The sequence below is a fragment of the Morus notabilis genome, unplaced genomic scaffold (assembly GCF_000414095.1).
Source record: "Morus notabilis unplaced genomic scaffold, ASM41409v2 Scaffold1112, whole genome shotgun sequence".
Taxonomy (NCBI): Eukaryota; Viridiplantae; Streptophyta; class Magnoliopsida; order Rosales; family Moraceae; genus Morus; species Morus notabilis.
Genome location: NW_010367774.1, coordinates 29,494 through 41,749, shown reverse-complemented (window position 1 = coordinate 41,749; position 12,256 = coordinate 29,494). Strand labels below are relative to the sequence as shown.

The window sequence follows — 12,256 nt, the reverse complement described above, 5'->3', positions numbered from 1 at the left end:
AAAAATATTGAAAATATTAAAGAATAAATATATTAGGAAACCAAGGTTTTTTTTCACGTTGATAAACCAACGATGATAAAACCAAGGTGTTCATCCCTTATTAATCGACCATTTTTAGCTGTACCAATCAAATCAAAAGGTCACTTTTAGAAAGTTCATCCAACTTAATCTGAAATTTATTATCCAATCTAATTAATCCAATAAAAATCGACTGAATTTGATTGAACCAACCGGTTTTTTTCTTGGACCCGTTTTGTTAGGCTTTGAAACTGTTTTCTCATTCTTTTTAATCTTTTATTTTCCTTTTCATATGAAAAGGCTACCTTAAATCTTTGTCGCATGTCAATAGCTACTAGTTCGAACAGTATGGTAGAGCAGGGTCGTTTGAGTTTGAGAAGGATCGGGTCAAAAAAGATAGTTAATTAATTAAACATGTAACAAATTTCAATCAATAATATACATATATATTAGTCCTTCAAAAAAAAATACATATCAAAAAAGATAATTAATTAATTAAACATGTAACAAATTTCAATCAATAATATACATATATATTAGTCCTTCAAAAAAAATAAACATATATATTAGTAATTATATAAATTTTTAAAATGATATATCTGGGTTGGGTACTTATATATAAGTATTATAGTTGTTTTTTTTTTTTCAAATGATATATCTGGGGTTAGTACTTCAACCAAGATGGGTTATCCTTCCATTGCTTCTGGCCTTTTTTTTTTTCAAAAAGCTTGAATTCTTGAAAAAAAAAATGACTCCGTTACCATTTTTTTTTTCTTTCCCACGCTTGAAATGCACATCAAATGATCAATTTGCTTGTTTGATTTGGAGCCAGTCTTTCTTCAATCTTCCTTAAGCCACAGATCCCTTTTGGTTGCTTTCTCTGGCTTTTTCCAAATTGACTAGAGGCTATTGATCTCAGAGACCTGATCTAAAAGGGTCTCCGTAATACAAGTTTCAACCAGCACTAAACACAGAGAAAACAAGACTTCTCAATCAGTACTCGGTGACAACCAAATCAATCCTCTTGTCCATCATCATACAGTTATGCAAAAACTCAACCATAAAGCGGATATCTCCGGCTTTTAAATGAGAGTAATCTCCAGCAACAAATTTACAAGTTGTGTTACCAACATGTACTAAACTGTAACCAGCAACAACCTTCACTCCTCTTTCCTTCCCCAACCTTCTCATATTTGCAGCATCAGCCCAAAACCCATCTGCAGCATACATACCAGAAGCCAGTAAATAGCCAGTCGAGTTCAAAGGCTCCAACTCAAGCACACGAGAGGCGGCTTCCAAACCGAGCTCGCTGTTCCTATAGCTTCGACAAGCACTTAAGACTGCACTCCAGGCATTTGCACCGGCCTCTAATCCTTCGGGCATTTTCTTTATGAAGTCCATTGCAGAGTTGAGGTTTCCTGCTCGACTCAACATGTCTACCACGCAGGAATAATGTTCCAGTGTAGGCTCAACCCCATGATCTCGAGCCATCGAGTTGAAGAAGGAAAGACCCTCCTCAAGTAAGCCTCCGTGGCTGCAGGCAGACAAAACACATAGAGTGGTCACAGCATTTGGCTTCAGACCATGCAGTTTCGTTTCAGCATGCAAAGCTAAGGCTTCACGCGCAAGACTATTCATGCCATATGCAGCTATCATAGCACACCATGAGATGATGTTTTTCTCGAGAATTTGGTCAAAGGCCCTTCTAGAGGCTTCTATTGCCCCACATTTCGAGTACATGTCAACAATTGCTGTTCCAACTGCTACTTCTGCAGCCAAACCTCGTCTCATTGCAATCGCATGTGCCCACATTGACCTCTTCAATTCAGCTAAAACTGAGCACGCCTCTAGAAGATTTAGAATGGTAATTGCATTGGGCTTCTGTAGAGCATGTTGCATCTCTTCAAAGACAGCAATTGCATCATCGGGTCTGCCGCTGTGGGTGAACCCTGCAATCATAGTGCTCCACAAAATCACATCCTTTCTCTTGATCCCATTAAAAAGTTTCCTTGCGGGCTCAGTGAGACTGCATTTTGCGTAAGCATCTATTAGAGTGTTCATTACCATTTCATTTGACTCATATCCCCTCCGTATCATTACACAATGGACTGATTTGCATGACAAGGGATCCACAAAATGCTTACATGTTTGAAGAATATTAACAAGCGATACCTCATCTGCTTCAATTCCATCCTTTCCCATACAATAAAACAATGATAGAGCCTCCAAATGCTTTTCATTCAGGACAAATCCAGATATTATGGAGTTCCATGACACATTATTTCTCCGACGCATCTCCTTGAAAACCTTGAAAGCAGAATCAGCATCACTGCACTTGGAATACATATCAATTAAAGAGTTTCCAACAAACAGATCACAATCCAAACCTCTACGTATGACCAACCCGTGGATCAATGTCCCCATCGTCGCGTCCCCTAAATCCGCACATGCCTTCAAAACACCAACCATAGTGACTCCATCCGGTTCAGTTCCATCCTCAGATGACATCTTGAGAAACATCTGCAGGCCAAGTTGAGATTCCCCGTCATGCACATAACCCCCGATCATCACACTCCAAGAGATGACGTCTCTTTCAAGCATTTCATCGAACAACTTCCGAGCACTACCCATGTCGACGTCTGCATACATGCTCAACAAGGAGTTTTGAACTGAATGAATAGCCAAAAACCCACCATGGATAACATAACCATGCATTGTTTGCCCTTCTTTCTTTGCTCCAAGAGTACGACATGCCTGAATAACAAGCACCAGGGTAGAATTATTAGGTTCAAACCCAGCAAGCCTGGCCTTTTTAAACCACGATAATCCCTCTCCTAAAGCACCCTGATCAAGATACCCATAAGCCATGATATTCCAAGAAACTGAGTCTCTACTCCTCATGCAACTGAAAACACCCAAAGCATCATTTAAGCAACCGTACTTAGAGTAAAAGTCCATGGTGGAGTTACTGATGGAAGTGTGTGATTCTAATCCCAATTTGATCAAACACCCATGTACTGATTTTCCATAGCTGAAAGAGACATTTGAACATGCTTTTAGAATAGAAGGGTACACTGTAGGGTCTAGTTGAACTCCAGCCTTCTGCATTTCATGAAAGTGGCAGAGAACTGCTTGCCATTTCCCACTACTCCTCAAGTCTTTGACCATCAAGTACCAATTCGAGAGCTTTTGGCTCAATTGCATTGGGATGGTCGGTAGGCGCATTTGTGCAGAGATGCATATGGGACAAGGATTTCTTTTTTAGTGCAAGGCTCTTGAAGAAGTATATGAGTAGTCAATTTGACAATATTGACTAGTAGAGATCAAAGAACAGAATATCTGTAAAAGCAACATCTATGTATAGTGGGGTGTGACTAGCCGAAATACATTAGATTTCAAGGTTGGGAATACCAATTTACAAGAGAGGCCAAATTTAATAACTCCTTGGTTAACAGACAAGACTTCGCAAAACGTAATTATAGTGTTTTTCCGTTAAAACGGTTTCAATGCTATTATGGTCCATGATTCAAGATATACAAATGGGGATGATTGTCTTGTCCATTCCCCCTGTTTGGTAAACACTTCCCAAAAACCACAATTAAACTCGTTAAACAAAAACAAAAAAGAGCAAAAAGGAAAACATTTCTGAAGCAATGGAACTTTTTTTTCTTTAATATTTCTATTCTTTGGGTAACAAGATTTCTTTGGGTAACAAGATTGAATTACAAGGGATGTGTTACACGTGTCAAAAGAGGGAAGAGGGGTGAGGGGGGGGAAAATCGTTATTCATTGATATTACAATTTTGAAGGTAAGGGTTATCGAACATAACGTATTTAGACCAGTATGACTTGTACTTGGAAATAGCAAGATCCAACCAAGGTTTGTAGTTTCCATTGTAATGGATGACAGCTGCATTCTCTATCGCCGTTTGGTTGAGAGCCGGGTCATAGCCAAGTCCTAAGACATGCCAGCCACGGTCAAGAGGATGAGTGAGATTGTAAAAAGTGATCAGTCCTGGCGGCAAAGTGCCAAGTTTCCAGAGAGTTCTATCTTCATTCTGCCATAAACAACGAATTTCTCCATCAGTTACAAAGTAACAAGAACTATCTCAAAAGTAACAAAAAACAAAACACATCACTTTTTCAAGAAACTGAACCAAAGACTTAGTAGAAATGCTGCATATCTGGTATAAGTTTCGTGTTTAGTTTTTTTTTTTTTTAAATTGAAAAGAATGTTGGAGATGCTCTTAACCAGCATCCACCATCCACCATCCACTTAGCTTTTGTTTATGAAAACAATTATATGTTGTTAGAAAAGCCCATGTGAAATCTATGCCCACAAGAAAACATAGAAGCTTGTGCTCCTATGATGGGGATAAATGGCTCGCATGACCATGAATCACAAGCAACAAAGAGCTAATGTACCCAACTTAGATTGCCAAGGCTCAAGAAAGAAAAGAGAAATGGGGGCAATAGAAGCAAAAGACTGGTGAAAGTTACCGCATCTTGCCAACGATGATAAATTCCAGTAATGTTTCGCTTCTTCCACTCCTTCAAGTCAAAGATATTCATGCCATATGCCCAACCACAGGCATTCGGATCAAAGTTCTCGGAAATCATTGGGTTTGAGAAATTGAGATACTTATCAAACCTATGAAAGCTCTCCTTACAAGTCTCTACAGCACCATTCACCATCCCTTGCAGATCGACAGACCAAAGAGGAGTCAAATCCTTTTGCACTACTATATCATCGTCCAAGAACAAGATCTTCTCCAACTTCGGATAAACTTCAGGGAGATAAAATCTAAGATGATTCAACATGGATAGGTATTTAGGATTTCTATATTTGAGATTGTCAGACCCCAGAGAGAGTGAAGAAGGATGATGTGCCTTGAAATAATATTCTTTAAGTCGGGCAGATTCGAGCTGACGAAGGACAGAACAGTAGGAGGAATTCAGCCACTTGAAATCATCAATGTTTTCAACTTGGATGGTTGCTCCTGCAGGAGGGTTGGCGATAAACCACATTTTCATGGCAGCGAAATTCAGTTTATCAGTGACAACATGGAAAACATGTTTCTCAGGTTCCTTTGCATGCAGTACTGTGGAATTGATAACGACCGATGTTGCTAGGACATTATCTGAAAAGATAGCATAATGGTATAGAGAAGGATTTTTAAGCTTTTCTTTGTTATCATCCTTTCTGCTATGATATCCCATAAGGAAATAGTCTGCTGCGAGCCGCAGAGGAAGGCAATGTAATGGCTTTGGGACTGTTTTCGCGGCAAGTTGAATCAAGAATGCACTCTTCTTCTTTTGTGCATTTACATTCTCTTCGGTTGATTGAAGCATGGCTCTAAATTTCTTTGCCATAATAGAGCAGTCATATAATTTGTCCTTTGCCATAGAGAGAATGTGGCCCATTGCTTTCGCTTGCTCAAGAGCTCTGAAAAGTAGGAAGCAAACAAAAACTCTGCATAAGAGCAAAGGAAAGAACATATGACTTGTTATAAAGATAGGAAATACCTAGGTTGAAGCTCAGCATCAGAATTTGCTTCTCCAATAGCTCGCTGGCTTCTTCTGGATTGTGCCATGAGAGAATCAAAAAGACTACTTTCATTCTTGGTCTTGGCAATGTTTGCATAAGCTTTTGCCATTATGATCTGGTCTCTCATGAGTTTCAAAGTAGAATCAGAGTTAGGGTTATCATAGTCTCTCCTCCATATGCTGTACTTTCCCTTGACAGTGGTGTCAAGATTTTTAGAGCGTTCAATTGCTGCTTCTACCATCTGATTGTCAGCTTCTTTATCTTGGCTTAGTAGCTCTGCCGTTAGAAGAATTCTCCTTTCTTGCCGCATTTTCTGGGAACCAGAAATACATTAAAATTTTAATCCACTACACTAAAAACATTCTTTCACAAAGAAAATAATGCACTAGAGAGTTCACCTTCCGCATGAGCTTCACTGGACTCATTGATGGGAAATGAGGATATTGGATTCCATCTTCTAGTCCAGATTGATTCTCATCTTTCTCCTTGAATTCCAAAGATAAGTCCTTCACTGTCTGAATATAAGAAAAGAGTCAAGGAAGATCACGAGTCAATGTCTGTAATCTGTATACAGAAATAATAACTTGCATAACGTGAAAGCAGATTTGAAAGAGATAATCTGCTATATTTTATTCATTGTGGTGGAAATACATTTAAATAGGCAGCCAAAGTAAAAGAATAAAGAAAATCTCCCTGTGGCTGATTTGCTGTAACAATCAAATCAGATTTTATTGAATAAAAACTAATCCTAAACAACTGGATAACCAATAAGGGAAGATTTGAATATTTCAAATTAATTCAAAATCTTCTAGATTGATTTATTCCAGTAGAATCAGATCAAATCAATTTGATTTGATCTGCCGACACTCCCCCTCAAGCTTGGACGTAGATGTCTATGAGTCCGAGCTTGCTTGCTAATGCTTCAAATGCTGGTCCGTACAGTCCTTTTGTGAGAATATCAGCCACTTGTTGCTTTGTAGGAATATATCCCACACTGATTATCCCACCCTCAATTTTCTCTGTGATGAAATGCATGTCCACCTCCACGTGTTTAGTTCTGTCATGATGAACCAGATTATGTGCTATGCTGATTGTAGCTTTGTTGTCACAATAGAGCTGCATAGGGAACTCACAATCAATTCTTAATTCTTCCAGTAGTCGCTTTATCCAGATTGCCTCACAAATGCCATGAGCCATAGCCCTATATTCAGCCTCAGCACTGCTCCTTGCAACTACAACCTGTTTTTTGCTACGCCAAGTCACCAGATTTCCCCAAAGCAGAGTGCATGCAATATCCAGATGTTGACCTCCTATCTTTTTCAGAACCTGCCCAATCTGCATCTGTGTAGATTTTTACTTTCCTATCTTCGTTCTTTTGAAAAAATAGTCATCTCCCTGGATTCTTCTTGAGATATCTTAATATACGATAAACTATATCAAGATGTCTTTGGCACGGTGAATGCATGTATTGGCTTACCACACTAACTGCAAATGCTATGTCCGGTCGAGTATGTGAGAGATAGATCAGTCTTCCCACAAGCCTTTGATATCTACCTGTATCTACCGGATTTCCATCAACCAAATTCTTCCTTCCTTTCGGTTCAATCGGAGAGTCTATGGGCTTGCAACCGAACATTCCCGTCTCTTCTAATAAATCCATCGTATACTTCCTTTGTGATATGGAGATTCCCTTTTTACTCCTTGCAACCTCCATTCCTAGGAAATATTTCATGAATCCCAGGTCCTTGATCTCAAATTCCCTTGCCATAATCTTTTTAATTTCTTCCATCTCTTGAAAATCATCTCCAATCAATATTATGTCATCCACATACACAATCAAAACTGTAACCTTGTTGTTCGTTGAATGTCTGACGAAGATAGTATGATCTGTTTGTCCTTGTAAGTATCCATGACCTGTGATTACTTTGGAAAATCTTTCAAACCCGGCCCTGGGTGACTGCTTTAGACCATATAGCGACTTCTTCAGCTTGCACAATGTATTGTCCCGTTTACCTTCATAGAAACCAGGTGGGAGCCTCATTACTTCTTCTAACTCTCCAATCAGTAAGGCATTCTTCACATCAAGTTGGTACAGAGGCCAATCCATATTTGCTACTAAGGACAAGAGAACTCGAACAGTGCTGAGCTTTGCAACTGGAGCAAACGTTTCTATGTAGTCTATCCCGTAGGTTTGTGTGAAGCCCTTTGCCACCAATCGGGCTTTGTACCGCTCCACTGAACCATCTAATTTTACTTTAATTGTGAACACCCACTTGCATCCCACTACTTTCTTGTTTTGTGGTAGTTCCACTAGACTCCAAGTCTCATTTTTCTCAAGGGCACGCATTTCTTCTAGCACAGCAAACTTCCATTCTGGGACAGCTAGCCTATCATGGAGAGTTTCGGGATTACCTGAGGATGAAGGACTAGAACCCACCATAGGTTTGGATTCAGGGCAGCCCGTAGTGCCTGTGAGTTGTTTATTTCCTTGAAAAATTTTCCTCTGGGAGTAGACTTGCAGTTCTTGCCGATTTGAAACTGAAGGAGATGGTTGTGGAATTGGCAATGAAGATGGCTGCGGGGTTGGCTGTGAAAGTGGCTGGGAAGATGGCTGCAGTGGCTATGAAGATGGTTGTGGAGCTTCAGGCTCTGTTTTGGTTTGGGCTGGAGCTAGAATCTCAACAATGGTGGCTGACTGTGGGGCCGAAGTTCCTTCAACTGTGGGTAACGATTCTTCGACCGTGGTGTCCCATTCCCACCCATAAGCTTCTTTACCACTACTCTCCCCATGAAACGAAGTGTGGGAATAATATGGTATCTCTTCAAAGAAGGTGGAAAATTGAGAAAGAACTAGAATATTTCTCATTGAATAATGAATAGCGAAAATAAGTTTAAATAGGAGGAGATGCCCCAATCAATTCCTCAAAACAAGGAACTGATAAACTAAAACAATATCTCTAATCCTATGAAAGATAATAAACAGGAAAAATAAATGAGAGAATCAGGTAAGTCATCATCCGAATCTCTTTATTTTAGGAACTAAAAGACTAACTTAACCCTAGTAATTTAAATACTGAATTTCCACGGTAACATCTTGGCTCGGGTAACAAAAGTTTTTTTTTTTGTTTTGGAGCAGAAACATCGATATCCCTTTTTTGTTGGAGAATAGCCAAGAAATAGTCTTTATGGCTCGGGAGTCGAGTTTGGAGCGGTGTTGGGAATGGACATGGACGAATGCAATGCAGCCAAAGGTTTTGAGAGGAAGGTTATTGGTGAGGATATTCAGGTGTGGAACTTGAGTTGTAAGGACAGACAATGGGGGTTTAAATTTGAGGGGGCGGCTAGGTAATCTATTGATAAGAAAGGCAGCGGTTAAAATGGCATCACCCCACAGATATTTGGGTACATTCATAGTGAACATAAGGGCACGGGCCACTTCCAGTAGATGTCGATTCTTTCTTTCTGAAACTCCATTTTGCTGTGGTGTATCAGTACAAGAACTTTGGTGAATGATTCCATGATGGTCAAGATAATTACCCAAGTTGACTGGAAATATTCACCACCATTATCAGTTCTTAAAACTGAAATTTTTTTTTGAAATTGAGTTTGAACCATTTTATGGAAGGTTTGAAAAATTTGGCAATTCTGTATTTTGGCATTACGGTTGGCAAAGAAATTAAGGTTCAAAGAGTGGCTCTGATACCATGAAAGCAGATTTGAAAGAGATAATCTGCTATATTTTATTCATTGTAGCGGAAATACATTTAAATAGGCAGCCAAAGTAACAGAATAAAGAAAATCTCCCTAATAATGTGGCTGATTTGCTGTAACAATCAAATCATATTTTATTGAATAAAAACTAATCCTAAACGACTGGATAACTAAGGGAAGATTTGAATATTTCAAATTAATTCAAAATCTTCTAGATTGATTTATTCCAGTAGAATCCGATCAAATCAATTTGATTTGATCTGCCGACACAATGATATCCCGTGATACCAAAAAAAATAAAAAATAAAACAAAATAAAACCACCAGAATATCAGAGCTTGTGAGAATATGTTATGCCTTTTTCTTTTATATACACGGTTTATACAACTATGAAAGGGATCAGCTTATTCAAGATTCTTAGTTTTAAGCTAACCTGAGAAATACCTGCAAACTATTTGGCTGGACATGCTTTACATCGTTAGGGTTTTCTAAGACCCAAGAAGCAGATAGGTCTTTCATTTTCACCCTTCTAAGCTGAACAGCACCACTAGTGTCCGTGTATGTCACTGTAATGTCAATATCCTATATCAAACGAGATAAAAATAAGTATTGCTCCTAATGACATATACCCTGCAGATAATGTACCCTCCAAGTACGAAATACCTTTTGATCTGAAACAGAACCAAGTCCAGTAACAGAGGAAGCATCTTCTTCCTGCCAAACAGCAATGACCCAACAAACTAATTTCATGCAACACAATACATAAATTATGCACAAAAGTCATCGTTTTGACAAACAAGAGGTGAATGAATGTAAATGAATACATTTGTGTGCCTTCACGTGCGCATCTATATGCACGTAATGCTTATATGAAAGTATGTACGCTTGCATGTACAAATTTGTATACATCACTTTAGTCATTATGTATGTTTTAGCAACCACTGGCACACCCTCATTATTTCTATTCAGCCATTTTACTTCATATAGAGTCGTATTTTCAGCTGACACACAAGGGCATGCTATTTTCTACTCAAAAATTGTTCAATTACCATTAACAATCTTAAGATTTCTGAACATTGAAACTCCTTAAACATCATTGGCATGCATATAAAACTAAAGACTTGTTTCTTTCATTAAACAGTTCTGTCTTTTCTGCTTAACATCAGTTAAAAGATAGAAATAAAATCGTATTTGCTTCAAGAAATAAAAAAGGATCCAAACCTTTCCTCCCAGGCACTGCTCACAGTCAAATAATAGTTGATATCCATGGACATCTCGCTGGCTGAAAAATGAATTAAGAAAATTTTCCATAAGTAATCCATACGCGAATCAGTTTTCAAGAAAATCATAAAATTATAAAATTATACGAGTGATTACATTGCCGAAGAATCTGAAACATCAGCTCTAACAACAGCAACACGCACAACGACCTGCACAGATATTAAAATTAAGCAAAAATGTAATTAAATCATTTGGAACAGAGATGGAAATTACTAATTACTCGACGAAGTAGCTGCTCCAAATTACTAATTACTCGCCGAAGTAGCTGCTCCAAAAACCCGATGTTATCGATAATAAATGCACTAAGGCAAGTTTCAAGTGACAGGAATTTTGCATTCTATAGCAAGAAGAAAACGGAACAGTCCTATTCAGCGTAATAGCGTGTGATCTAAGAAATCCACACCGATCCGCCACAGAAAACCCTAGAAAACCTCAATCAAAGAGAGAAAGAACACTGCGAATGGACGATTAGGCGTGCGTAACTGTGATTCCGAGGAAGAAAGCTAAAAGATTGAAAGCTAGGAGCAGAATCCATCAAAATGGATGTATTTTCTTGAACGAACAGCAAATGAAACGATCAAAGGAAATGCGAACAGCGAGATTCGAAATTTGATAATTACCAGCGAAACGCAGAGGAGTAGCAGAGAATCGAAGGTCCAAGACGCTATTGGAAGAGGCTTCATTGACGAAAGCGTGGAGAGTCTCTCAGAGGCGTAGTGGTTTTGTTTCAGTCGAAGTGAAAAGCGGTTGTTGTTTCCATAGGATTACGGTTTGCCCCGCCTCCTTCGTTCTTCTCTCTGCTTCTTCTTCTGCTTCTTCTCCCAGCGCGCGAGGGACGCATACTTCTTACGGGTGTTCAAAACATCCGCTAAACCGCAAAATTAATCCAAATGGAACCCAACTAAATCGTTAATTATTTTTAAATTATTAAACAGTTTGATTGATTTTTTAATTTAATTTTTTAAACGGTTTGATTTATAATTTTGACTCCTCAATCCACCTAAACCGTATAATTCACTTAAATATATATATAATTTTTTAAATTTTTAAATTTTTTAAATATTTTTTATGTTTATTTTAATTTTTATTGGTCATAATAAAAGTTCTACACTTATAAAATACATCATATTATATTTTTGTTAGTTTGTATTAAAATTTTAAATAGTGAACTTTCATACATTTATTATTTTTGAGTTATATTGTAAATTTGAAACTTATTTTTATTTTTATGGATTAACAATTTTATAATTTTTATGAATTATTAAAATCTATTTTAATTTTAAAATCAAACAGCTCAAACCGCTTACAAGTGATTTGTTCAATTTGTTTTTTGTCAAAAATATCAAACCGCTCAAACTGTCTAAAATAAAAATTATTTTTAGTTTGGTTGGTGTTTTTTTTTTGGGGGTTTTTAAAAAAAAAAAAAAAAAAAAAAAAAAAAAAAAAAAAAACAGCCCAAACCGACCGCAAACACCCCTACTTCTTATGTCTTTCTTCTTTCGTGAAGAAGCACGCGACTAGGGGTGTAAGAAATGAGCCCGAACCCGCCCGAGCCAACCCTACCCTACCCGAATATAGTGGAATTTTTTTTTAAATTTTTTTGGATACATTACCCCTAAACCCGCACAGTGCGGGTCGAGTTCCGGGTCGGATTCAGTTGAACCCGAGGAAGCTGACCCGGCCGAATGTTTATTACCCT

General features: G+C 38.1%; 2 protein-coding genes across 2 annotated transcripts; both read right to left on the bottom strand.

Annotated features, from left to right (window-relative positions):
• Window positions 1-894: 894 nt before the first annotated feature.
• On the bottom strand, window positions 895-3,243 carry LOC21389997 (pentatricopeptide repeat-containing protein At2g17210). Its single transcript, XM_010113399.2, has one exon. It carries the CDS (start codon window positions 3,241-3,243, stop codon window positions 1,012-1,014), a length of 2,232 nt encoding a protein of 743 aa, XP_010111701.1. The 3' UTR covers window positions 895-1,011.
• Window positions 3,244-3,664: 421 nt separating this feature from the next.
• Window positions 3,665-11,388, bottom strand: LOC21389995 (probable galacturonosyltransferase 3). The gene is made up of 9 exons (XM_024175603.1): window positions 11,178-11,388; window positions 10,654-10,706; window positions 10,498-10,558; window positions 9,940-9,990; window positions 9,721-9,858; window positions 5,965-6,081; window positions 5,545-5,879; window positions 4,519-5,464; window positions 3,665-4,076 (listed from the first exon to the last, which is right to left on the bottom strand). Exons 1-9 carry the CDS (start codon window positions 11,238-11,240, stop codon window positions 3,801-3,803), a joined length of 2,040 nt encoding a protein of 679 aa, XP_024031371.1. The 5' UTR covers window positions 11,241-11,388; the 3' UTR covers window positions 3,665-3,800.
• Between the last annotated feature and the right edge of the window lie 868 nt (window positions 11,389-12,256).